The sequence below is a fragment of the Mangifera indica genome, chromosome 18 (assembly GCF_011075055.1).
Source record: "Mangifera indica cultivar Alphonso chromosome 18, CATAS_Mindica_2.1, whole genome shotgun sequence".
Lineage (NCBI taxonomy): Eukaryota > Viridiplantae > Streptophyta > Magnoliopsida > Sapindales > Anacardiaceae > Mangifera > Mangifera indica.
The window spans coordinates 11,089,766-11,117,498 of NC_058154.1; the positions used below are offsets into that span (position 1 = coordinate 11,089,766).

Here is a 27,733-nt window from a genome sequence, read left to right on the forward strand (position 1 = left end):
TTTTAACGTCAAAAGAAGTTTGAGTGCGAATGAAATTCTACGGAGAATATAATTTTTTAAAATTTAATTTATAAAAAAATTATTAATTTTTTTAATTAATAAAAAAATTATTATTTTTAATATATTATAATTAAATAATAATTTTATTTATATAATTAATTAAATATGTTAATTTTAACTCGTCGTAGATGAGGTTCAAATTTTTCATAATTAATAAATATCAGTTCGAGTTTTTAATAAACCTTAAATAAATAAGTCCTTTAATTAATAGTAAAATAATAAAAAATTATAATTGATATATTATTATTTTAAAAAATAATATAAATACTTTAAAAAATTATTTTTTATTTATATTTTTATTATCTATTTAAAAAAACTATTATACCAATTTATATATATAATATGTATTATATTATATTAAATAAATATATTTTAAAATATATATTATTTTTTTATATATATTACATATATATAATATAGCATCATAAGATAATGATGTTATGCTCATATCTATGGACTGGAACTCACCTGAGGCATGACTTTGGAATTGATATGGGTTGGTATAAACTCGAGAAATTAATAAAAATAGGACGTCTGGAAAAGAAAGAGAGCGACCGTAAATAACTGATCGTGGTGGCAGGTGGGTTCATTATAGTATTTGAAAATTTCTGGGTATCAGCTAAGGTAAACGATGACGCCTTTTGGCGAAGTAAGTCAATTTCGTATTGTGGGTTCCTGTCTGTAACTCAATCTTGTGGAGTTATGAAATTCAACCACCTGTCTCTTTTATCCTACTCAAAAATTCAGAAACAGCTGCCGCACTCTGAATGAAGGCATAATTAAATCATTTTCTATATGTCAACGTCATTCTAGATAGAAATGTTGTTTTTGTTTATAGTGTTTCTTTTGTATAACTTGCTTGAGGGAGGGGGGAGCTTCTTTCTGACTGAAGCTGCAGGCAACAATGGATTTTCTTTATTTCATGTTCATCAGTTTTAAGTTTCTATTTTTATTCTTGGAATTCTCCTATGCAGCTGATACTATTAACTCAACACAGTCTCTCAGCGATGCTAGTGGCACCACCTTGATTTCAAATGGTGGAACCTTTGAGTTTGGTTTCTTCAGTCCTGGTAATAACCCCAATCGTTACTTAGGAATATGGTACAAGGATATCCCAGTTAAAACTGTTGTTTGGGTTGCCAATAGACTCAATCCCGTCAATGATTCGTCCGGTTTGTTGATGATAAACAGCTCCGGCAATCCTCTTTTAATGGACCAGAACACAAGTGTAGTTTGGTCTGTAAATTTTACAAAACAAGTATCAAGTTCCGGGGTAGTACTTCAGCTACTGGACACAGGAAATCTTGTCCTGAGAGATGAACAAGATGCGAATTCGGAGACTAATTATCTGTGGCAAAGTTTTGACTATCCATCTGATACTCTGCTTCCAGGAATGAAGCTTGGATGGGACTTAAGAACAGGATTTGAGCGGCGTTTAACATCTTGGATCAGCCCTGATGACCCCTCTCCCGGAGACTTTATTTGGGAGTTGGTACCACAAGAAAATCCTGAGTTGATTATGTGGAAGGGCTCGACCAAATTCTTCAGGAGTGGTCCCTGGAATGGTCTGAGATTCAGTGGCGCGCCAGAGTTGAGGCCTAATCCGGTTTTTGTTTTCAGCTTTGTATCTAATGACAATGAGTTGTACTACACATACAATGTCACGGATGATTCAGTGATCTCCAGAATTGTTATGAACCAAACTGAGTATCAACGTGATAGATTTACTTGGAGTGAGACAACTCAAAGTTGGACTGTTTATGCAACTGTGCCAAGAGATAGATGTGACAATTATGGACTTTGTGGTCCCTATGGGGTTTGTATTCTTAGTGATTCCCCTATTTGCCAGTGTTTAGAAGGGTTCACACCTAGATCACCAGGAAATGTGGACTGGTCACAGGGATGTGTGCGGAATAAACCATTGAACTTGTCAGCAATAGATGGTTTTATCAAATTTGAGGGGCTGAAATTGCCGGATGCTAATCATTCTTGGGTTAATGCAAGTATGAATCTCAAGGAATGTGAGTTGAAATGCTCACATAACTCTTCTTGTATGGCATATTCAAATTCAAACGTTGAAGGAGCTGGCAGTGGCTGCACCATGTGGTTTGGTGATTTGATTGATATGAGACAGATGACAGCCGCTGGGCAGCAGGACTTGTACATTCGAATGTCTGCTTCAGAACTAGGTATTAGCTTAATCATATTTGTTTTACCTAGATTTTCTTTGGGTTAGTATTATTGATTAATTTCCTTGGCATCATCCAAACTGTTTCTCAGGGTCGGGTGATGGAAAGAAGAAGACAATAGCAATAATTTTTACTACAATTGGCGTAATAGCTGGGGTGCTTGTGCTTATACTTAGTTACTTCATTTACAGGAGGAGGCAGAAGAAAACATCAGGTAATGTTACTCTGTTTGCCTTAAGAAATTTATGGTCCTTTGTTTTCCATCAACATAAATGAGTGTAGCAATTTTCTTCCATCCAACCGTTCTCTAATAGAGAATGGCTGAGACTTTTCTCGATCTACTTTTCAATTAGACTTCTTTGTGAATGCCTTGTGAACGCCATCAGTAAGGCGTAAAACCAATTGCAAAATGAAAGTTTTGGAATTTGTATTTTAATATACTTTGACAAATATGTATCCATTCCAAATAACTTAATTCTGGTATTTACTCTTAATTTGTTATGAACTAGAATTTTGATGTTATATGGAATGGGTACATATTTGCTAATTTGGTTGAAATGATATGTTTCTATTTTTATTTTTTTCTTTTTGGCGATCTTGGGCAATTGCAGGGGGTTTTCGAAATCTGAGGAGCTTTGGTTAATTTCCTGGTGCTTTCTGTGTGCCATTTGCTGGAGTGTTTCTGGGGCATGCTGTTATGGTTTTTCCGTTGCTTTAATTAATCTATTACGCCATTTGCGCCTACTGGATTAGATTATATGTTTCTTCTAGTCTTATTCTGAGTTGTTAGCAGTTATAATTCAAGGGGTTTATATATATATGTATTTCATAATAGTGGCATTTGTCTATTTCTGGAGGATGTTCATCTTCATTTGTAATTTTGTTCTTCATTTCCTAATAAAATAACAGCATAGGTGTTTTGTGGCAATTAATGTTTATTAAACAGAGCTCATAACCTCATTATTTGTAGTTAATATGTCCCTTATTTCAGAGAAAACAGAAATCAACAAGGAAACCGATAACCAAAATGAAGATCAGCATGAAAACCTGGAGCTGCCATTGTTTGAGTTGGCTACAATTGTCAAAGTCACCAGAGACTTCTCATTGAACAACAAGCTTGGAGAAGGTGGATTTGGACCTGTTTACCATGTAATTCTGCAACACATTAATGAAATGGTTGAAAAAAAGTACTGATCTTATTTCAAATATCCTAAGTAACTTCTTATATCTGTTTTCAGGGCAAACTAGAGAATGGACAGGAAATTGCTGTTAAGAGGCTTTCTGCAATTTCTGGGCAAGGATTAAATGAGTTCAAAAATGAAGTTATACTGATTGCCAATCTACAACACAGAAATCTTGTAAAGCTTCTTGGCTGCTGTATTCAAGGAGAGGAGAAATTGCTGATATATGAATTCATGCCCAACAAGAGTCTGGACAACTTCATTTTCGGTCAGCATCCCTCAAAATTATGACCCTTACAAGTTTAGTGTAGTCTTTTACTAGCCTTGAAACTTCAAGCTAGATACCACACTAACCTGGATATGATACTTGCCAGATAAAAAAGGACGTAAGCTATTAGACTGGTCTAAGCGTTTCAACATTATCTGTGGGATTGCAAGAGGTCTTCTCTATCTTCATCAAGACTCCAGATTAAGGATCATACATAGAGATCTCAAAGCAAGTAATGTACTACTTGACCATGAGATGAATCCAAAAATTTCAGATTTTGGCTTGGCCAGAACTTTTGGAGGAGACCAGACTGAAGGAAACACAAAAAGAGTGGTTGGAACTTTGTAAGTATTTTTTTATCACACCATTGTTTTAATTCACTTCCACTCAATAATTGAAACTTTCTGTTGACCATCTCTACAGTGGTTATATGGCACCAGAATATGCCACTGATGGGCTATTCTCGGTAAAATCTGATGTCTTTAGCTTTGGCATTTTAGTGCTGGAAATAGTAAGTGGTATAAGAAACAGAGGTTTGTATCATCTCGACGAGAGCCTTAACCTTGTAGGATATGTAAGTGAAAATATTACATTAATTTCAGCACAGCTTTATAGTTTACCTTTAGACTATCAAATTCAGACCGAAAAATCCTAATGACAAAGGCTTTTGGTATGTTTTAGGCATGGAAATTGTGGAAAGAAGACAAGCCTTTAGAAATTATCGATTCAATGTTGGGAGAATCATGCCATTTATCTGAAGTGATCAGATGCATCCACATCAGTCTCTTGTGTGTGCAACAGTATCCTGAGGACAGGCCAAACATGTCATCGGTTTTCCTAATGCTAGGTGGTGATGGTGTATTAACTCAGCCAAAACAACCTGGTTTCTTGATGGACAGGAAGTTACATGAAATAGGTTCTACATCAAGCAAGCCTGAATCATCTTCAACCAATGAAATCACTATGTCACTGTTGGAGGCTCGATAGTTTTCTAACTACACGACTAATCAACATTTCTTTTATCTTTTGTAGTCCTGCATCAAATTCCTTTATACAAGGATACCATTTTTTGATAGAATTTTGATTGAGAAGTGATGAGACAAGTTTTTTCACCTGTACAATTGATGCATAGTTTCCCATTTATTTTCTTAGTCAGCCCGGATATTAGGACACATAGTCCATCAATTTTACAGTTTATGAAAAATACAGAATGCTGTTCTCCAGTTGTATTAATATGATGATAAGTTCCTCAAAGTAACACTCTTTGTTGCTTTGATGGGAAAATTTATTTTCTGGAGAATATCATATTGTTGTCTAATGAACTAATCTTTAAAATGAATCTTTCAAGATTTGCAAGGGTAATTTTTTCAAATCTCTCTAGCATCTTTTTCCTTTTTACTATAATCTTTTTTTCCAATGATGGCTAAAACCATTTCTGGAGTTTGTTATCGTTTGATCTCTGGAGCTGGCGAAAAACTTGTTGCAACTATGCCCTTTGGGCTTTGGTCTCTTTTTCGCTCCTCTTCTTAGGAGATAATTTCAAACCCTGTTTTAATGTTTTGGGAATTTTGGGCATAGGACGCCTTTGATTGTTTTTGTGCACATATGGTATTAGATGCACTGGGGTTCGAGTCCCGCCGAGGGTGGGAGATATATATATATATATATATATATATATATATAAATAAATGTTTCTTGTAGCAGGTTTGTTATCAGAAAACTGGTGTAAAGCTTGCATTTAAGAAACAGATAATGGATGCATTAGGCTTTCTCTTCATCCACCAAATTTAAGAACTCCAATCTTGAATGCCAATAAATGGCAGTGCATAGAAAAACAATAATTCAAAGCAAAACCAAAGAATTAAGCCATTCCCTCAGGTGGAAACGCGTGTACTGCTTCCAGGGTGGAAATTTTGGACTCATTTGAAATGTTTAAGGCCACAAAGTTTGACCAATCTTTCAGGTCCAAGTTACGTTGCAGCAAGTCAGCAACATTTTCTTATATTGGAACAAGACTGGGTATACTTTTATAAGACATTTTGTTTTTTATTTTTGGTTCATTTATTCAATCATGGAAAAAATTTTATTTTGAGCTAAAAGTCTCTAATCTTGGTTGAATGAAACATGAGTCAGCATCATCGGATTCAGACTACTTTTCCTCTTGACGGACTAGTTTTGATGGCTTTTATCTTAAAGTTGTTACAAATAACTCAAAATCCAGGCAACAATGGATATTCTTCCCTTTTTTTTCATTAGTTTTAAGTTACTGTTTCTCTTTTGTGAATTCTCAGGTGCAGCTGAGACCATTAGCTCATCCCAATATCTAAGTGATGGCAACACCTTGGTTTCAAAAAATGGTACTTTCGAGCTTGGTTTCTTCAGTCCTGGCAGTTCCAAGAATCGTTACTTGGGAATTTGGTACAAGAAGATCCCAGTTCAAACTGTTGTTTGGGTGGCAAACAGACTCAGCCCCATTAATGATTCTTCAGGATTGTTGATGATAAACAGCACAGGTAATCTTGTCTTAACAAGCCAGAACAAGACGGTAGTGTGGTCGACAAACTTGACTAGTGAAGTCCAGAATCCAGTGATGGCAGAGCTTTTGGATTCAGGAAATTTTGTCCTGAGAGATGAGCAAGTTGGTAATTCAGAAACTTTCTTGTGGCAAAGCTTTGACTATCCATCTGATACATTGCTACCAGAAATGAAGCTTGGATGGGACTTTAAGAATGGTCTTGAACGACGTTTAACAGCTTGGAAGAGCCCAGATGACCCGTCTCCTGGAGACTTTATTTGGAGACTAGAGCTACAAGGTTATCCTGAGCCAATTCTGTTGAAGGGCTCAGAAAAGGTTTATAGGAGTGGCCCCTGGAATGGTCTTGGATTCAGTGGTGCAGAAGCAATGATGTCTAATCCAGATTTCATATTCAACATGGTATCTAATGAGGAAGAGTTATACTACTCATTCAGCATTACTGATAAATCACTAATCACAAGGATTGTTTTAAACCAAACCGGCTATGTACGCCAACGAATTGCTTGGAGTGAAGGAACTGAAAGTTGGAATGTGTATTCATATGTACCAAGAGATTACTGTGACAATTATGGTACTTGTGGCCCCTATGGGTACTGTATCACCAGCAAGACACCAATTTGCCAATGTTTGAAAGGTTTTAAGCCTAAATCAGGAGAAAATTTGGACTGGCAAGGATGTGTGCGCAACAAACCATTAAACTACTCAAACAAAGATGGTTTTGTCAAATTTTCTGAGTTGAAGCTGCCAGATGCTTCAGAGACTTGGGTGAACAATAGTATGAATCTCAAAGAATGCAGGGAGAAATGCTTACAGAATTCTTCTTGTATGGCATATACTAACTCAGATATTAGAGGGGCAGGCAGTGGCTGCGCCATGTGGTTTGGTGATCTGATTGATATCAGAAACATACAAAATGGTGGTCAGGACTTGTATATGCGAATGTCTGCTTCAGAACTAGGTATTAGCTTTCATTGTCTTTTTGTTTTCAAATAAGTTGTCTTGTACAGAATGAAGAAGGCATATGCAGTTGCATCGCAGACCGATTTCTTGCTGTCTTCTATGCATGATTGGCTTTCCTAACTGTTTTGCATTTCTATATTTTAATGTTAATCAAGAGACAGAAGATGATCACAAGACAAAGATACTGGTGATAACCGCTATTGTCGTTGCTGTCACTGCTGGAGTGCTCATAGTGAGCTACTGCATTCACAAAAAATGCATATACAAAAGTAGAGCAAATACAGAAGGTAATGACATTCTGTTTGCTTCCAAACTTTTGTTTTGTGGTGACCTCTGAATGCTAATGATAGTGATAATTTCACTACTTTGGAGAAAGCAGAAAACAGCCTGGAAATGCATCAGGAAAGAGAAGAGTTAGAGCTACCAATGTTTGATTTAGCTACAATTGCGAAAGCCACCAATAAATTTTCATTCTGCAACAAGCTTGGAGAAGGAGGCTTTGGAGTTGTATACCAAGTAAAACACTGAAACATGCTAGTGATATGAACACATGAGAAGAGCACTTATTTTACTATTTATTTCACATTTACCTTTTTCCCAGGGAACGCTAGCAGATGGACAAGAAATAGCTGTGAAGAGGCTTTCAAATATTTCTGGGCAAGGATTAAATGAGTTAAAGAATGAGGTTACACTAATTGCAAAGCTACAGCACCGAAATCTTGTAAAACTTTTTGGTTGCTGCATTGAAGGAGAGGAGAAATTGTTGATTTATGAACTAATGCCCAACAAGAGCCTGGACTACTTCATCTTTGGTAACCTTATGAATTTCATCTGGCCTACTTATGTCTATTATAGACAGATCATTTACAAAAAGCAAATCAAGCAGGAAATGCACTAATTTGAATATAACACATGCCAGATCAAACAAGAAGTAAACTATTAAACTGGTCAAAGCGTTTCAACATTATTTGTGGGATTGCAAGGGGTCTTCTCTATCTTCATCAAGATTCTAGACTGCGGATTATACATAGAGATCTTAAGACAAGTAATGTTTTACTTGATCATGAGATGAACCCGAAGATTTCAGACTTTGGTTTGGCAAAAACATTTTGTGGAAATCAAACCGAAGCAAACACAAAAAGAGTGGTTGGAACATAGTAAGTGTAATATTCTCTTGACATCTTTATATTTCACTTTCACTCACTAATGAAACGAATCCTTTTTTTCAAATTTCTTCCCCAGCGGTTATATGGCACCAGAATACGCTAGTGAAGGACTGTTCTCTGCTAAATCTGATGTATTTAGCTTCGGCATTTTATTGTTGGAGATCTTAAGTGGGGTGAGAAACAGAGGGTTCTATCATCCAGAGAATGGTCTCAACCTCACAGGATATGTAAGTGAAGAACATTAAATTGCCTAAAATGGAAGTCTCAACTTTTAATCAAATTTTGACCAATGAATCAAAAATAACAGAAGGGTTTTTCTATGTTTTAGGCGTGGAAACTATGGAACGAAAACAAGCCTTCGGAATTGATTGATCCAGTGTTAGGTGAATCGTGCAATATTTCAGAAGTGATAAGATGCATCCACATTAGTCTATTATGTGTTCAACAGTATCCTGTGGACAGGCCAAACATGTCATCTGTTGTTTTGATGCTTGGCAGTGATAATGTATTGCCTCAGCCAAAACAACCTGGTTTCTTGATGAGCAGGAATAAACTTGAGCCGGGCCTTTCATCTGGCGATTCTGGATTAACGTCAAAGAATGAAATCACTATCTCACTTTTGGAGGCTCGATAGTTTTCTAACTGTATATGTCCAATTCCACATTATTTATACTTTGTATTACAATATCTACAGAGGTGGGTGTTTGTATTTTCAGTCATTATCAGACATCCCACCTGTGACACTCGTTCTATATCCAGAATGAGATATTGGTGTGGGAATAGAAATAGAAGATTGGAGGAATGCAGTTCATCCTCAAAATGTATTTGTTTTCAGAAAGTTCAATGTACTTGTGCAGATTAATGGACTTTCTGGCACATGAATATGACTAACAATCTGCAATTTAAAGTTCTCCTCTCTTTTTTAGCAGATAAATTGTATCAACTGAAACTAAGAAGAAATTATGTTTACCCTCAAGTAGAAACACTATAGATATATAGTCTGCCTGGTAGATTTCCCTTGATTAATGGTGAAGCCTAACTTAATGTGAAAATTGCAGAGAGAAACATGTTTGCATAAATCAATCAATGAAGTTCATTTTCCAGTGGAAAATTTGGGATCTAGTGAATCTGAAGACCGCCACATGGCTTGGCCAACCAATCAAATTCTACTCCATTTTGTAAGGTTGCACTATCTTCATCTTGGGACAACATTGTTTGAAAAGGATGATCCAAAAGAAGCCCTGGAGCTTCCACTGTTTGAATTAGATACAATTTCTGATGCCACTGATAACTTTTCAGTCAACATGAAGCTTGCAGAAGATGGCTTAGGAGCTGTGTACAAAGTAAGCTCATAGAACTATATAAACTGATTTTAAAAAGAACACATATTACTACTATTGTACTCAGGCAAAGTAACTAAATTCACAAAAAATCTTTTCCAGGGTACACTTTTATATGGACAAGAAATCATGGTCAAGAGGCTTTCAAAGATTTCCAGGCAAGGATTAAATGAGTTCAGGATTAAAGTTATAGGAATCTTGTAAAGCTTTCAGGATGCTGCATTGAAGGAGAAGAGAAAATGCTGATAAATGAATTCACGCCCAACAACAGCCTAGACTTTGTCATGTTTGGTCTGCTAGCTTAGTGTATTTCTGTTGCAGACATTTAATGTGTTCAAGCAAGATTAAGGTTTATTTTTTGACAATTCAAGCCTGAGAATAAACTAACTTAATTATTATCTCTGCTAGATCAAACAAGAAGTTATTTGATTTGTCCAAGCATTTCTGAATTATTTGTGACATTGTCAGAGATCGTTATCTTCATCAAGATTTTAGATTGAGGATTATATAAAGAAATCTAAAAGCAAGTAATGTACTACTTGATCATAAGACGAATCCGAAAAATTTCAAATCTTAGCTTGGCAAAAACTTTTGGTGGTTTCTTGATGGAAAGAAAATTACAGGGGCCAGATTCTGCAACAGGGAAGCCTGTTATTGGGCAAACTTTTGGATTTGGTCTATGAATATCTTGTTAATTTCAGACTCAGGCAGTGCTAATATTGTAATTTTAATTTGAATAATAAGGCTTTTCTGATGATGGGTCTCAATTGAAGTTAACAGAACCAACTATAATTTAACATTTGATTATGATTGTTTCCTATCTTAATTCAATTTCTCACCAACAATACTGTATCAACTAAAAGCTCAAAGATTAAAGGTTTCTAATAGCTTTCAAGCTCATGCTTCAAAATAAATGCACAAAAACCAAATAGTACATAGAATAGACCCACTTTGGTTCTGTAAGCCTTATCCAAATTGTGTTTAATAAAGACATAACCGATAAGTTGACTTGTCAGACAACGTTATTTCTATTTAATCTCTATTCTTACATTGTCAACGTAACACTTCTTAGACCAATCTCGTATCAATAAAATATAAAAAAAATGTTATATATATATATGTATTCCTAAAAATACTAATTAAATAGTTTATGAGCGTTATTCTATCTCTGTTATCCTCTGAATCTACTTTAAATAATCCCTTTTTTGCCAGAATATTTCCAATGTAATTATTAAAAAGCTAATTTTGCAAAAATTTTAGACCAAGCTTATGATAAACTTTGATTTTTGGCTAGTCTAACACTAATTCTTTGATATATTTTTTGTTGAAAATACCCCTAATCCCATTGATAAAGGGTGGGACCAAATAATTTGATGGGGTAATTACTGGACCATACCACATAGTTCCAACAACAAAAAAATTTGCAAAAAATGTAATGCTACTTGAAAGAACGGTTTCAATATTGTCCATACATAATCCTTTATATAGATGTTGAGGCAAACAAACACTAAGATGGAATAAGCCTACTAGGTTGCCCAATGTCCTTATTACAGTATGATAACAGGTTATTCCTCTTGAATCAAAACTGTCAAGATATGTTTTGATTTGCAAACATGAAAAGCAAAATATTGTGCCTCCAAATTAGATAATATTTTAACAATAAACCGATATATTTGAACCAGTTTGTTATAAGTATTGCAATATGATAAAATGTTATTCTTTTTGTATCAAAACTGTCAGGATGAGTTTTGATTTACAGACATCAAAAGCAAAAGGTTATGTCTCCAAATTTGATAATATTTTAACAATAAACTCAGATATTTGAACCAATATGTTTCAAGTATTGTTTTACAAGAATTACAGTATGATAAAAAGTTATTCCTCTTGGATCGAAGTTATCAGGATATATTTTGAATTGTAAATATCAAAAGTAAAAGGTTGTATCTTCAAATTGAATAATATTTTAACAGTAAACCGAGATATTTAAACCAATATAGTATAAGTATTGTTTTACAAATATTACAATATGATAAAAGGTTATTCTTTTTGGATCAAAATTATTAGGGTATATTTTAGGTTGTAAATACCGAAAATAAAAAACGGTGTCTCCAAATTAGATAATATTTTAGAAGTAAACCAATATATTAAAAGTATTGCTTTACCGTCTTATTCGAGGAGTATTTGTTACGTATGCATGTTGTCATTCAATATGAAAACAAGCTTTACAAACAAGATGCTGTGGTGAGAGAAAGGAGGAAGCATCCATGAGTGCAAGGTAGACAAAAAAGTCAAAAATGTATATACGTATAGATACCTTTGATTAGAAGGCAACAAGAAGAGGATTGATTGAAAGAACATTATGGAGGTAGACAAGCTGACAAATACAAATACAATATTCTTCAAGGTAAAGCCAATTCCATCCTCCCATTTTCATACACTTGTACGTGGACCCCTTTAAAAATTATGAAAGATGATGGTGAGGTGAGTGGATTCAGATAAATTATGAGTGTTTATGAAAATTCTAACCTTTTTTTACGGTAAAATATCTAATTAGATATTTAAATAATATATTATTATATAATTAAATAATTTTAAATTAAAAAAATATATATAATCAATTCAGGCTTAATGGAGATGTTTGCCGAAGATTGAGGAAAAAGATTTGTTGAGAAGTTTGTTTCTTACGGTTGAAGATAGGGATGAAGTGAGAAATATTGAAAGTTGTGGGGGGTGGCTGCAAAAGAAAAAGATGAAGTCTTAAAACAAAAAAAAAACCAGTTTTCAAAATTGAAAAATATGAAATTAGGAAAAAAAAAACAATTGCTTTTATACCATGAAGAATTGTTGATTGAATTGTGAATTGAATGAATATTATTGACAAAATAATATATTATATAGTATTATAATCATATCATATAATATAATTTTTAAGAAATAAAATAATAAAAAATTATAATTAATACATCATCATTTTAAAAAATATCACAAGTATATTTAAAAATTTAAAATTTTTAACATATATTATATTATATTATTATTTTCTTTAAAAAATATATCGATTAATATCAATAATATGTATTGTATTATATGATACGTTCACTACATCGTATTAATTTTAATACATCTTATAATACATATCACTTTTTATATATATTATAGGATACGTATCGTATATCGTAAGATACTGATAATTATGATATAATCTGAAATAGAATCATTCTCATATGAAACAAAAAAAATAATATACAACAAATAAAAATCATATCAAATTAGAATAATTTGGATATTCAAATAAATACTTTATACATGTAGTAACACTCTTGATTATTTTGATGACAAAATCAAACGTCAACATTACGTACCATTTTGACTTGGTCTTCTGAATCTTGGATTTTTTTGATGCAGCAAAATGTGAAAGAAGTGCGGTTTTTCGTCGAAGAATTTCGTGTTAGGCTTTTCATTTATCCACAGATTTTGAAGTCTACGTTTGTCTTTTTCCAAGGGTGAAGTATACCAATAAAAATCTCTTTGATTGATTTATAAATTGAACGTGCAGCGCTGTCGTTTAATGCAAATCACTATAATAATATTTTAATATATACTATTTTACTAAGCAGAAATATTTTAATGGTCAAATGATTATTTTTTACCCAACTTTAGATTATAAATAAAATTATTATTTAATATAAAAAATTTAAAAAACTAAAATTTTGTTACATTTACTTCTTTAGGTTTAAAATCTTACAATTTTTTTAATTTAAAATTTAAAAAATCAGCATTTCCCCTTAAGGCCTGCAATCGTCACTCACCAATTATAATCTCACATATTTGGGCAACTCTCTCCCGACGACATTGACTCTCCTTTTTTATTTAACTCTCTTTATTGATCACATCTCAATCACGAACAAAACCTATTTCCTCCGACGAAGACACTTTAACAAAGATGATTTTATCTTTATCAAAGAAAATAGGTTTCGTTAGTAATTAAGATGTAATCGATAAAGAGAGTTAAGCTAGAAAGGAGAGCCAATGCGATGAGAGACGATAAAGTTCATCGTCTCTGATAACGATTTGCAAACTCAATAGGAGAAATATTGATTTTTAAAATTTTTAGTTGTAAAGAATTACGAGATTTTCAAACTGAAAGAAGTAAAGGTAATTAAATTTTAGTTTTTAAATTTTTTTTATTAAATGAAAGTTTTATTCTTAATCTTAACTGAGATTTTAAATAGATGAATGAAATTTTTTATTTTTCAAATTTTACTGATATAATTTTAAAAACACATCTAAACTTAAGTGGGAAATAGTTCATTGGCCTATTTTAATTCATGGTGATCATATTGACTATGCGACAGGGAGTTGCAATTTTTGACTATTTTAAGCTTTGTATTCCAAATAATGCTTTGTGGCCTTCCACGCATTAATTGGACCAAACAGATTAATTGTAAATGGCCTAAAGACGTATTCCCGCCTGTTCTGGCTACTCCAAAACACTCATTTCAAAATTTTAAAAATTAAAATATTTTATCATTTTATCAAAATTAAAATTAAAATTTTTATTTATAAAAATATTTAAAATAATTAAAATTTTATCTTATTTTTATTTTTTAAAATTTTAAAAAATTAATAATTTTTTAATTTAAAATTTAATAATTTAATAATTTTTTTAGAGTTTTTTTCTCTTTTTTAATCAATTTTATTCTGATTAATAGTTGACCTTTATCATCTATTTCTCCTTTTTGGTAGATGGATAATTCATCCAGAGATGAATTTTCTTTGTTTAAACGATTTATCGTTATCCAAGTAAAGATTGAAATTTTAATTTTTTCAATTTTCAGAGAAAAATATTTATATACAACAAAATCTTAAGGAAAATAATAAAAAAATATATTTACTGGCAGTTTTAGTGATTTAGTAAACTCAAATGATAAAATTTGGAAAATTGAAGCATCCATTATGGAAAATCGAGAGTTGCATTTTCTTGACTCAAAGCCCAATTAATTCCACTAACTTTTGTTTTGCGGCTAATTAATTTAATCAAAATTTTGGTCAGCACTTGAACATTTGAAAAGTCAAACAGCATCCACCAATCACCAGCCGAATCACTTGAACGTTGAACCCGCGCAATCGGTCCCATCAATACCGTTAATCTCCAAATCATCACCGCCCTCCACTTATTCATCCGACGGTCTGGATTCAACACCGCCACTTGTAATTTCCCGACCATCACTGCACATTTCTGGACGTGCCCAAATTGTTTCCGAATCTGCATTCCCCCACATCCACATGCATGCATGTACATAAATTACTTATTTAATTAAACAAATATTATTTTTTTATTTCTAAAATATTGCACAAGAGATTCGTTTAGGATTTGTTTTTTTGTATTTCTTATTCGGGGGCATTAAAAAATGAGCAATACTATGTGTACCTATTTTGGGTACACAGATATATACACACTCATATGTGTCATCATATGATTGGTTATTGTTTTATTCTTAATTTAAAATCATCCAATCACATGATGACACATATAAATGTGTACGTATTTGTGTACTCAAAGTGAGTACACATAGTTTTATTATTAAAAAATATCTTATAATGGAGTTGAAAATCAAATTTAAAAATAAGTTATTTAAAAAATATACAAATATTAGTTTGAAAATATAAAAATCAGCTTTTGATTCCATAAAAATCAATTAATCAAACTAAATTAGTTTTTAAAAATTTAATCAAAATTAATAAAATATTAAACACATTTTTTAAAATACTAAAAAATAATAATAATAAAATAAAATAACTTCTTGTAATTTAGTTCAAAACTAGTTAATAAAAAACTCGACTCAATTAATTAGTTTTTTGGAACAGTTTAAAATCAATTAATTTTTAAATTAATTCTATTTTTGTCTAAGATATTTTCAAACCGAAATTTTGAATTGGTTCAAAAAATTACTAGACCGATTCGACTAATTAATTTTGAACACTTTTATTCTTTTATATCATATTCAAGTAATAATGATAATAATAATAATAATAATTTCTTTATTTCCTATACCATTTTTATTTTCATACGCCTATATTAAAATATTGCATAAGAGATATGTCAAAGATTTTTTTCCTATATTTTATATAATTTTACTAAAAACCCAAAAATAGGCAATGTATCTGGACTGTTTTTGTACCAAATATGGGGGAAATTGAGATTTTCCATTAAAATAAGAAAATATTAAGATTAATTATATATAAAAATAAAATAAATATTTCAAATTAACATCTTCTAGAGAATTAGTTTCCAACGACCATGATGATGATGATGATAAGCGTGACAACAACATATCATCATTAATAATTTATTTTAATTCAAAAATTCGAAACGCTGTCGTTTTATTTCACCCAAAGGGGGTCATAACTTCAAATTTCTCCCGTGATGGAACTATAAATACGACTCCAGCGTCGACGTTTTTAATCGTGGAAAATCTCAATCTCAGAGACAGGAGACAAAGGTAAAAAAAAAGGAAGAGAGAGCTCAGTGACTTGTTGAAGACTAATCCACAAATGGCCGTCAAAGTGTATATTGTGTACGTATTTCTCTCTTGTCTGTTTTGTGATTTTTGTTGCTGATCGTTAGTTTCTACTTAGAATTTACGATGTTGAGTTTTGGATCTGTTTCTGCTTTCAATTTTTTTTTTTTGGTTTAACTTCATTCTGTGTGATTAGTGAGCTTTAGTTGTAGGTTTTACCATGAATTCTTTTATCGGATTAGCTTTTTAAGAATTTGTAATTTTAGTTCTTGAATTGCTTTGATTATGAAAGAGTCGTTTTGTTATGAATGGAAATTATTGAGAGTAACATTTCAGCTGAGGAAGCGTGGAATGATTGACGTTTTGAGGTGATAAGGAACAATTAATGTAATTTGAAGGTTGTGAAGATTTTTTTAATTTCATATTGAAGAAGAAAATTCTGAATATAATGCTCAGTTTTGTGTCTAAATTTAGATTCAAGCTGTGTTTATTGTGATGAATTTGAATTGGATGGATATGGAAGCTCGTTTTGTAATATATAGATGGTTTACAGAGAGATACCTCGTTCTGAATTTGGTTGATTGGTGTGAAAAGTAAAGATTATCTAATTAGTGAGGCAGTATGGTTCTATTATCATACTATATTTGTGAATCATTTTTGTTTGTGATGTTGTACATAATGCTCATTTAATTATCACCTGTTAATTCTATAAAACTAAACTTGCACAGGACATGAGAATTTTCATTTTTAGTTTTGAAATGCTATAAGTATTCATGTTTCAGGAACATGTTTAAGAATTAGATCAATTTGAAACCGACTCTTTTTGTTTCACTAATTTAGTTATTTCCTTTATTTACACTCTTAATTTGTAGCTTTCATGAGTGATCGGCTGGGTAATAATTTTTTCCCTACTTAGTTTCATGTAGCTGAAAACATGATCTGGCTGCCGCTATGGAATAGAGGTCTCATTAGCTTCTATTCACCACTTGGCATTTGCCAAATCAAATTGTGTTTGTGATGCATTGTTGTTTGTAAACAAAGTACCTAACCAATAATTTAGATAAGATTTTTGACAGCTCTAGGTTAATTGTGGTTTCTCTTTCATTAATCTGTTTTTGATAGAGAAAGTTGAAATAGTTTGCTGTTGTGTAGTCAAAGACCATTTGAAATGTATGAGAGATCTATAGGCCACTATGTTTCTGTTTTTCAGTCATCTATTCCATCCATTTGTACCATCATCATTTGACTCTGAATTCACAAGTTAGATGATGGTTCATATATGTGGTGTGTTACACATGGTAAATGACCTTAACTCTAGTTGGTTATAATTTATAGTTATTAGGGTGACTTAGGATTTGTACTAGATCTTCATAAGTAACTGCATTCTGATTTCAGTGAAAGGAATAGATTTTACATATTTTCTTGTGATATTTAGTTGAATGAATTTGCTGAAAGAATTTTCTACCATTTTCTCTCCTTTTCCTGTACAATATTTGATTAGAAAAAGATATTGTTGTCAATTATTATTCTTCTTTGCATGCCAATTTGCATGTTGTCGGCTCTTGATGATCATTTAATGTTGCTTTACTATATTATTAGTACAATGTGACTCTTTTGATCAAAATTTCTTGTTGCCACTACAGGTACTATTCCATGTATGGTCATGTAGAGAAACTTGCAGAAGAGATAAAGAAAGGCGCTTCATCTGTTGAAGGTGTTGAAGCCCAATTATGGCAGGTAGATATGCATTGCTTCGCTTTTTTTGCGTCACATTCTTTTTTTATTTAATAAACTGCCAAGTTTTTTACTTTTGCTTTGTACATAGCATGTTTTGAACTCATTGTGAGGAACAAATAAATTTACAGAGCATGCACTCACTTTTATGAATAGATAAAGGGTCCTGCTGAAATATAACTTAGACTTCTAATTGGTTTCCTTTTCACCAAGAAAAAGGGTTTTGAGGTGGTATATTGTTTAGATGTCATGCCATTATCGATGGTTGTCCTCCATTCTCAAATTTAATTATTTTGGAGTCAATGGCAAAGTTTTGGCGTAGTTGCTTTCATTTAATACTATAGTCTCCACGAGGCTGTACACTTATTCATTTCGTCTTTCCCTCGTGCTCTCTTGAGTATAGCTCTTGTATCATTTGTGAGTTATTGCATCTCCTTCACCAGTCAAGCATCTCAGTTGATTAACTCTTATCTTCTTTTCATCGTGATTCCCCATCATATTTAATGTTACTCTTGGCTTTTTCATCTTGTTTTTTCAAATTAATACCCTTTACCTGGGATATGCTTTATTTTTTTTGTTTTCTTGGTTGGCTGAATTTTCAACCATGTCACCCATTCATTTTCATTCTCTTCTAGAGTTTCTCAGTTAATTTGATTGCCAATATGTTATGATTTTCTTCTGCTCTCCTGTTTAAATCGAAGTGTAAAATCTAGTGGATGTGCATTAATAGGTTGTTAAAAAGTACAAATACTTTCATGGATGCCTTATTCTGCATTATATAAGTTGATAAAGATACCCGGACTAATGTTAATGTACATGTGGATAGGTTGCCGAGACGCTACCACAGGAGGTGCTCAGCAAGATGAGTGCACCACCAAAAAGTGATGTACCAATCATTACACCCCAAGAACTTGCTGAAGCTGACGGGTTTGTCTTCGGCTTCCCAACAAGATTTGGAATGATGGCTGCTCAATTCAAGGCATTTATGGATGCAACTGGCGGTCTTTGGAGGGCCCAACAGCTTGCAGGAAAACCTGCTGGGATCTTCTATAGCACCGGTTCACAAGGTGGTGGCCAAGAGACTACAGCGTGGGTTCCTATATCATGATCAAGTTTTAACTAAAATCACCAAACTCCTTCAAAACAACCAATGAAAACTTAACTATTTAATTCTGTTCTCAGGTTGACAGCAATCACTCAGCTTGTTCACCACGGGATGATCTTTGTCCCCATTGGATACACGTTTGGCGCTGGCATGTTTGAGATGGAGCAGATTAAAGGTGGAAGTCCCTATGGTGCTGGAACTTTTGCTGGGGATGGCTCAAGACAGCCAAGTGAGCTTGAATTGAAGCAAGCTTTCCACCAGGGGAAGTACATTGCCAACATCACAAAGAAGCTCAAGGGAAGTGCTTAAATACATTCGGATTTATACCATAAACACATTTACATGGCCTTTTTCTACCATTCTTTTCGCTTTCAGAATTTATATTTCCTATATCTCTTAAGGTTTGCAAACAATAAATTCTCGCTTCAATTCGTATATGATTTGTACGCATGTAATACATACAGTTGTTTTCCTCGGCAGTAAAGTTGTTTCAGGTTGCTTTGTGTTGGTAATTTAATTGATACTTGTTTTATATGTCATTTTCTAGTGTGAGTTGGGTTTAAGTAGAAGCAAAATAAAGCCTTTCAACTGGATTTTGACAGGCACCTAATATCAGGTAAATGTTATTTTCCCTTCATATCTTGAAAGCTGAGATATAAACCAACCCCCTCGTTACAAATATTCCAAGCATGTGATTTTAGGGTCTGTATTAATCAAATCTAAATTGTCAACTTCTGTTTACCTTTTGTCTCTGAATTTAGTACACTATATTTTCTGTGAAACCACTGAATTTTGTACTTTTTTATTCCGAAATAGTACAGCAATTGTCTGTACCATATGAGCTGGGATTAGGCAAAGATTCTAAATACCAATACAACTATAGAAATATATTTTTGAATAATAAATGAATATATAGGTAATATATTATTATATTATTAAATAATTTTAATTTAGTAATACTTAATCATATAATAATATATTATTGATGTATTTATGTACTCAAAAATAGAATTAGATTTGAAGCTAATTTTTTTAAGTTTGATATGAGTTTTATTTGAACAAACTCGAATTCATGCTTGACATATACAAACCTGAGTTAAAAAATATTTGAAAACTAATTACTAGTCTGAACACGAGCCTAATATATACAAACCTAAGTAAAAAAAATATTTGAAAACCGAACATAAGCCTAAACCTAAGTTAAAATATATTAAAAAAAAATTTTTTAAACAACGACGTGTAAGCCACAAGAAAACCAAATTCAAGCAAATGGGTTCGGCGAGCCCAAGCCAAGTTTTGCTCTTCTATACAAATCCGAGTCTTATGTGAGTTAAATATGAATGAGCTATTCTCTAAGTTTGATAAATGTAAGTCGAGCCGAGTCTAAGTTAAGCCCCCCGCCCCCCAAAAAAAAGAGTTCCGTACTAAAAAATATATGCATACAATATTATTCTTCTAATAATAGAGAAGAGTTTGAGAATCTTTTTCCATTATAAATAGAATAAATCTCCATGTACAATTTCACAAACACTCCATTGTTGTTCAACTTTCTACCCACTTTTGTTCTTTTTTCTTGGGTGAGTTTCTTGATCCAGCTCATCTTCTACAAATTTTTCTAGGAATAGCCGGTCTACCTAAAATTGAAACTTAAAATTGATTATTCTTGCAGTCAAATTTTAATTTTAATGTCATAAGGATAATTTTATTCTTGCAAGGGATTATCAACTTTCCTTTCCTATCAAAATTTACGCAAGTCATATTTATATTATCAATAATATTATATGTACAAATAATAATGTGTCGCTGTATAATTGAGTATTATTTTATTTTTAATTTTTAACTATCTACTCACATAATGATATGTTATTATTTGTGTATAAAATTATACACAAAACACTACTTTTATATTTTATGCTTCAACATTAATATAACAAAGAATGATTATTTTAGACAACTTTGAAATTATCAAATTTTAAGGTCCTTTTCTTAGAATCAAAAAAACTTTAAAAAAGAAAAAGTGAAAAAATCAATTCAAATCACTCATGGCCTAATTGAGATAGGAATATTCAGGCTTAAATTTGAACTCAACATGCTTAAGCTTGAAAACAAATTCAGTTTGAACATACCCGAAATAAACTCAGTTTAAATAAATTCAAGCTCAAACTTGAGAGTTAAATATTTTCAAGTTCGAGTTTGAAATGTTCGATTCATCAAACTCACAAGTATGAAAAATTTATATACGAATTAACTAAAATGACGTTGTTTTAATCAATATACATTAAAATAATATCGTTTGAATATTTTTGTTTAACTATGGTATTACGCTGAACTCAAAGTTTGGTTCAAACTCAAACTTGAGATTGATGCTCCTCAAGCGAACTGAACTCAAGCTTAAACAAGTTTGAGCTTGATTTAACTCAAATCTAGCCAAAGAAATATTTAGATTGAATGACAAATTCTAAGAATACTTAACATTGTTTTCCACTATATATAAAGCATATACATTTGACCAAATTGAATATAAACAAATTCAAAAATTGCTATGTGTGTAGCACATGAATGATTGGAAAATTTTGAGTTGAAGTTGTTTTTCTTTTGATCTTTCAACCGGTGAGTGAAGATGAGGTGCATGTGTGTAGCACATGAATGACTGGTAACGCATTTTACAATCCATTCTCCAACAATGGTGTTGGGCAGAAGAAAAGTGCTTTTCCATTGGAAAATCCTTCTGTAAAAGAGTAATATCATGTATACTTATTTTAAATATATATTTATGCGTATCATCACATGATTGAATGTTATTTTATTATTAATTTAAAATAACTCAATCGCATGATAACATACATCAAATTTGTACCTATTTATGTATACAAAATTGGTACGTATAGTTTTATTGTTGGAAAAAGTTTTCCCAAACCACTGCACAAAGAAAAGAATATATACTTAAAATTAAATACACTTTCTTTCACTGATAAAAAGGATAAAAAAAAAACACATAGTGATTAATTGGCAAGCTTTTGATATCTTCAAGTCACACGGCATATAGTTGAACTCAAGAATAGCATAAAAATGATGGAAAAAGTTTGAATAATTTAGGGTTTGGGAAAAGAGATGTTGCGGAAACACAAGTGTTAGGTCAATGAGCGCAAAAATAACAGTGATGAGAGGGAGGGAAAGTGGGAGAAAGAAGAGATGCCAAATAATAATGAAGCACATTTGAGAAGAGAGATCTTTTGCTTTTTTATTTTTGTTCGATCTTTATAAATTACCGGATAACTTTACTTGAGTCAGATCATTCATTTAAAACTGAATAGATCAACACAAATAGGTAAAACTTCAGATCCAATGATCTTAATTTGTTGTTAGTGGATTTCAAACTCATGCTCTTGTACTGGGACACCCCCACCTTTGTCACTGAAGTTTTCCCTTGGGTTTTTCTATTTTTGTGCTATCCCTTTAGTTCCACTTTATGGGAATGTTCTTGATTTAGAGTTCAAATTCCAACTAATGATCAAACCAAACAAGTAAAACCTTAGATCTAGTGATTTTGATATGTTGTGAGTAGATTTTGAATCCATGTTTTCATGGTTGGACACCTCTACTTTTGCTACTCCAACTACCCCTCAAGTGCTATTAAACTTTTCTATTTCTTCTTTCAAATGCTTTCCCTTTTATTTCACTTTATGAGAATATTCTTGAATTAGTCTTCACACTCACTCGCCTGCATTATTGTATAATTTACTCTTTATTTTATATATTAATAAGCTAAAGAATATGTGTGTGTGTGTGTGTGTGTGTGTGTGTGTGTGTGTGTGTATCATCTCAAAACATTGATATTCAGATGTTGCAAATTAATAATCTTAGAAGAAGATGTTCATGAAATGACGACCGAATAAATATGTGTAAAAAGTCCACTCAAAATAAAAATACAGAAGGAGATGATAATATTTTCATGAATGGATAATAAGATATTGTTGAAGAAGAAAAAAGAGAGAGAGGCTTGGCTTGTATTATAACCTTCCAATGGAAGCTGGTGTATATGACCATTGGGTGAAAAGCACAAAAGCAAACTGTGATACCATCTGCACTTTCATTTTTTCATGTTCATCCCCACACTCATTGTTATTCTGGAATTCAATTATCCATAAAACTATGCATACATACTTTTGAGTATTTAGAAGATATGTCATCATGTGATTAGATAATTTTGAATTAAAGATAACGTAATACTCCATCACCTTATGACAAATCATCTACGTACCCAAATGTATACACATAATATTGTTCTTCAATTATTCCTTCCTCTTCAACTGTTCAGGAAAGTCTGTAATTAATTTAGTAACCTTAATTAATGATCATCAAATGCTACAATTAGTACAAATTAATATGATTCACTAAGTCTTCCTAAAATCATAACATAAAGATTGATCACATACCCCTACAATAAAACTATGTGCACACATTTATACACAAATGATGACATGTCACTTTATGATTAAGGTATTTCGAATTAAAAATAAAGTAACACGTAATCATATAGTGACATATCATCATCTCTGCATAAGTTTGTGTTCATTATTTATACATATAATGCTACTTCATACCCCTATTGCCAACCTTAAAATCATCATAATTCTTCAATTATTTCAAGTAATTTGCCTCCCCAATGGTCCCAAATATTGGGCAAACTTATATCATTTTGTCCTGAAGTTGCCCCTAATTTTTTTTCTCCCCTTTTACAAATTTCTTTCAACAATCAGTCCTTTTTCCATCCTGGACTAGACAGTTTATCATCATCATCAGAAGATCACCTTGTTAAATTTCTTCATAATTAAATCAAATATAAATCTCTTATTAAGAATATTTCCCCTTCTTGGCTTGCCTTGGCTAGGGCTAAACTTGACAAGATGTTTACATGCTGATGAGACAAATTTTCTTCCTCTATCTGAAAGTTCCTCCAAATGTTGGTGTCCAAAAATCAACTGTGGTCTCATGTGTCACTGGGAATGTACTTGAAATTGGTACCAGACACAATCCCCGGCTTCGAAGATCTTGTTTCGGTCCTTCAGTGTCGTTCGACCTTTCAGAATTCTGAATCACAATCAACAAAAGAATAAATGTTATGATCCACTGAAAAAGTTGTGAATATCAATAAAACTAAGTGCATACAACTTTGAGTAATAACAGATAATATATCATCATATGATTAAATGATTTTGAATTAACAATAAAGTAACACTCAATCACATGATAATACATCATTTGAATTACAATCAACAAAAAAAGATATGGTATAATCAACTGAAAGAGTTATGAATATCAATTAAACTATGTTTACACGAGCAATACACAAATAATAAGTCATTATATGATTGTGTGATTTTGAATTACAGATAAAACAACACTCAATTACATAATAACGTATTATCTAAATACCTAATTATATACTCAAAATAGTGTATACATAAAATTGTTCTATGAATATATTAATAAAACTTTCATTTTTGGACAATTAGCCAACAGGAAGATATACCTGTTGGTGTTGAATATTGGGAGCTCCACTTTTCATATATGGAGTACTTAAAACCTGAAATGATGCACATCAAAATGGTGAAGTCAAGATGATATCATATTAATATGAAAATGACAAAGCTTTAATGGAACTTACACTGACTTGTTCATGGAGGAACTTGATGTATTCAATGGCTTCAGAGAGCACTGAAGCAGTATCAGTCTGACAAAAAATATATATATACAGTACAATTAGTTAAAAGATTAATAAAAGTTAGGAATCTTTCATGAATTCAGCATATATCAGAAACTAAATAATTTACCTTTCCAAAAGGTGAAACCAATTGTTGCAGTGCAGTGATTCTGTCCCCCATCTTCTCTTTCCTCGCCTAAAGAACAAAGCTACTTATTTTCATCTATGGCTTTTCTCCATATAAATCCATTTTAAAACTAAAAGCTCATTCTTCTTAATCTCAATTCAACAAAAGTTTAATTTTATTAACTTATGATTAATAATCGTAGACTATCCAGTTTGGGTGAAGTTTCAAGTTACAAAAAATAAAATTATACCTTAAAAGCCGGCATAGGTGATGCCGCTTCGTTTCGAGCCCTTTTCGAAGTAGTTTCACTTCCACTGTTACTTTTCTTTCCCACTGTTGTGGACTCCCGAGCTTCGGATATAGTACGCTGAACAAAGTTATCCATAAAAATAATATGTTTCAGTCAAATACTCAAAAACCCTAATGTTTAATTTTAAGATTTTGATTTATTACCTTGGGTTTTTCATCGTAGTTTTGTGTTGCATATGGTGTTTGCAACGATGGAAAGAAGCCTGAGGGTCGAACTTCGTTCATGGAGGCGGCAGAGGCGTTCCAGAATGGGGCGTTATTGGAGAAGTGTAACTGGCTGTGCTGCGGAGGCTGTTTCGGCGGTGAAGTTCTCAAGAATTGAGGAACTTTTGGCCATGAAGGAAGCAGCTCATGGTTGCCGCCGTATTGATAAATCATGGAAGATTGGTGTGGCTGATTATTATTGTTATTCTCCGGCGGGCCTAATATTCCTTGTAAAATTGTTGAAGGGCTACCGTATAAAACCGATGAATCCATCTGAAAACTCGATGGCAAACCTTGGCATGTGACGGTGCTGTCACTGGAGCTGCCGTGAGGACTAAACTGCGGCTGATCTAAAGAAAAGCCTCTGTTGATTTGCTTGAACTCAGTCGCTGACGAGTCCCCAGAAAATAATTTCTCCGATCTCCAATGAACTTGAGAGGATCCCATCCCCGTTTCTTGCTCATAATTCGCACTCGAATTCAAGTTCTCTTGCAGCATCGATCGAAAATTGTTCTCAGATTTTTCACCCCGACTGAAAACATGAAAAAGTAAAGAAGGAGAGTTTAAAAGCCAAATCCTGAAATTAGCGTGTTGTGGTCGTAGATCCAATTACTCTACCAGAACTTACTTGCCAGCGAAGTCAGGCAGGTTTCCCAAAAAATAAATAAACAAAGAGAGTTAAAAAAGAAACAGTCAGTTGGTAATCTTACAGTAAGTTTTGGTTCCACTCCATAGATGGTGAAGAGAGGCCTAAGCCCATCATATGCAAATCGGAGCCAGCGGCGGCAGTGGCGGAAGAAGAATCATGAGGGAGTTGTTGAAGCTTTTGAGTGTCTATAGAGGTTCTAGCTTTGATATCCACCATTTCGCTGGGCCATCCGAAGCTCCCCAAGCTATTGAGGCCTGAAGATGAAGAAGAAGAGCCGCTGGTATCAAAACGGGTTCTTGAAGAATCCCACCAGTTGTTGGTTGTATTGAATTCGTCTGCCATGGCTAGAGAGCACAGTTGTTGCTTGATGGTTGCTATTTTGAAAGATTGTTTTGGAGATTTCTGAGCTGAAGTTTTTTGGCTTCTTGGAGATTTAAGGTTACATAAGATGATGAGAAACGGTTCGCTGCATATGATAAGTATATATATACACAGTTTAATGTGTTCACATTCTGTTCAGGTTTCAGAATGTGACTAGACAAACAGAAACCTCATTTTCAATTCATTTTGACTTAATTTAAATGCCAAAAAATCTATATATATTCACGGCTTAAGATGTGGTTGGGATTTGGACGAAACCATCTATGAGCATGCTAAAGAGTGAGTGTATATGATTGTTAGTTTCATCAATGTGTTATTGCTTGTTCATGACAGTCCAGCTACAAGGCATGCACAATGAAGCCGAGGGCAACATTGAAAAGGGATTAAATCATTTATGTATAAATTAGTCGAAAGTTGGAGTTACTCTTTCATTAAGTCTATAGCCAAAAGAAACCAATTAGTGATCCTAACTTAAAATATGAGCACATACAAAACTGGTTTTCGAAAAAACAATATCAAAAATACCGTAGGAGTAGGTTAAAAAGTTAGCCCTCGAAAGGGTGGACACAATTGTGCAAGTGTACGTGTGAGAGTACATGGCTTTGCTTGCCAGGTAAGTTGACGCCAAAATTGGCGTCCGTAGGCACATGGAGCCCATTGCCGAAAGATGGAGATGAATTTTCCCCACAAACTGAAAGAACAAATTTGTTTTGTCTGGTAGATCGCATCCCTATTCCAATTTCACTCTCACTTTATGAAGGAGGAATACAATAAGACTTAAAAAGATAATAAAATTAATAAAATATTAGAATTTTTAAAAATAAAATTTTAATTTATCTAATATAGGCAAATACGGACAGTACGAATAGAATCTCCAATTATTAAAAAAATAAAAAGGAAATTCAATATAATTTTATATCGAATCTATTCAATTATTCACGCTATATAACTTTACCACATTTTTTTCAAGTTTATATTTACCATGGTCTATAGCTTGGTATATTTAGAAACCTATTAAATTACTCATAATTACCTATCTTAAATAAAATCATATTAATTTTTTATTAGTTGTCCCAGGGCAGCCACTTTCGAAGACCATACAATGAATAAAAATATATATACAAACAAATTGTATGAATTTATCAATAGAAATTAAAATATTAGTTTGTGATTGTAGGATATGACTGCTTATTTTTCTATCACTTTAAAATTAATCAATTAGATACTGTTATATCAGATTATATAAATAAGTTTATATAATTTATTTATACATATGATCAATGTTTTTAAAATTAAACT

At 32.5% G+C, this 27,733-nt stretch overlaps 5 protein-coding genes across 7 annotated transcripts; 4 read left to right on the top strand and 1 right to left on the bottom strand.

Moving 5' to 3' along the window:
- The first annotated feature begins 537 nt into the window (after positions 1 to 537).
- Positions 538 to 5,016, top strand: LOC123201865 (G-type lectin S-receptor-like serine/threonine-protein kinase At4g27290). Its single transcript, XM_044617432.1, has 7 exons — positions 538 to 2,249; positions 2,341 to 2,463; positions 3,241 to 3,398; positions 3,488 to 3,698; positions 3,805 to 4,042; positions 4,122 to 4,272; positions 4,380 to 5,016. The coding sequence occupies exons 1-7, from the start codon at positions 965 to 967 to the stop codon at positions 4,683 to 4,685; spliced, it is 2,472 nt and encodes an 823-aa protein (XP_044473367.1). The 5' UTR covers positions 538 to 964; the 3' UTR covers positions 4,686 to 5,016.
- Positions 5,017 to 5,383: 367 nt separating this feature from the next.
- LOC123201869 (receptor-like serine/threonine-protein kinase SD1-8) lies at positions 5,384 to 9,288 on the top strand. 2 transcript variants are annotated; one of them, XM_044617437.1, is made up of 7 exons: positions 5,384 to 7,192; positions 7,356 to 7,481; positions 7,574 to 7,710; positions 7,796 to 8,006; positions 8,114 to 8,351; positions 8,437 to 8,587; positions 8,689 to 9,288. In XM_044617437.1, the coding sequence occupies exons 1-7, from the start codon at positions 5,926 to 5,928 to the stop codon at positions 8,992 to 8,994; spliced, it is 2,436 nt and encodes an 811-aa protein (XP_044473372.1). In that variant the 5' UTR covers positions 5,384 to 5,925; the 3' UTR covers positions 8,995 to 9,288. The 2 variants fall into 2 exon arrangements, with proteins under 2 accessions (XP_044473372.1, XP_044473371.1); XM_044617436.1 differs by having other exon boundaries at positions 5,385 to 7,192; positions 7,350 to 7,481.
- A 98-nt stretch (positions 9,289 to 9,386) lies between these two features.
- LOC123201871 (G-type lectin S-receptor-like serine/threonine-protein kinase At4g27290) lies at positions 9,387 to 10,065 on the top strand. Its single transcript, XM_044617439.1, has 2 exons — positions 9,387 to 9,703; positions 9,803 to 10,065. Exons 1-2 carry the CDS (start codon positions 9,503 to 9,505, stop codon positions 9,902 to 9,904), a joined length of 303 nt encoding a protein of 100 aa, XP_044473374.1. The 5' UTR covers positions 9,387 to 9,502; the 3' UTR covers positions 9,905 to 10,065.
- Positions 10,066 to 16,127: 6,062 nt separating this feature from the next.
- Positions 16,128 to 19,577, top strand: LOC123201337 (NAD(P)H dehydrogenase (quinone) FQR1). Its single transcript, XM_044616792.1, has 4 exons — positions 16,128 to 16,278; positions 17,865 to 17,958; positions 18,782 to 19,044; positions 19,138 to 19,577. Exons 1-4 carry the CDS (start codon positions 16,256 to 16,258, stop codon positions 19,367 to 19,369), a joined length of 612 nt encoding a protein of 203 aa, XP_044472727.1. The 5' UTR covers positions 16,128 to 16,255; the 3' UTR covers positions 19,370 to 19,577.
- A 3,808-nt stretch (positions 19,578 to 23,385) lies between these two features.
- On the bottom strand, positions 23,386 to 26,486 carry LOC123201607 (transcription factor bHLH123). 2 transcript variants are annotated; one of them, XM_044617182.1, is made up of 7 exons: positions 26,115 to 26,486; positions 25,345 to 25,936; positions 25,142 to 25,258; positions 24,895 to 24,960; positions 24,735 to 24,794; positions 24,594 to 24,647; positions 23,386 to 24,151 (listed from the first exon to the last, which is right to left on the bottom strand). In XM_044617182.1, the coding sequence occupies exons 1-7, from the start codon at positions 26,393 to 26,395 to the stop codon at positions 24,002 to 24,004; spliced, it is 1,320 nt and encodes a 439-aa protein (XP_044473117.1). In that variant the 5' UTR covers positions 26,396 to 26,486; the 3' UTR covers positions 23,386 to 24,001. The 2 variants fall into 2 exon arrangements, with proteins under 2 accessions (XP_044473117.1, XP_044473115.1); XM_044617180.1 differs by having other exon boundaries at positions 24,729 to 24,794.
- Positions 26,487 to 27,733: the final 1,247 nt, after the last annotated feature.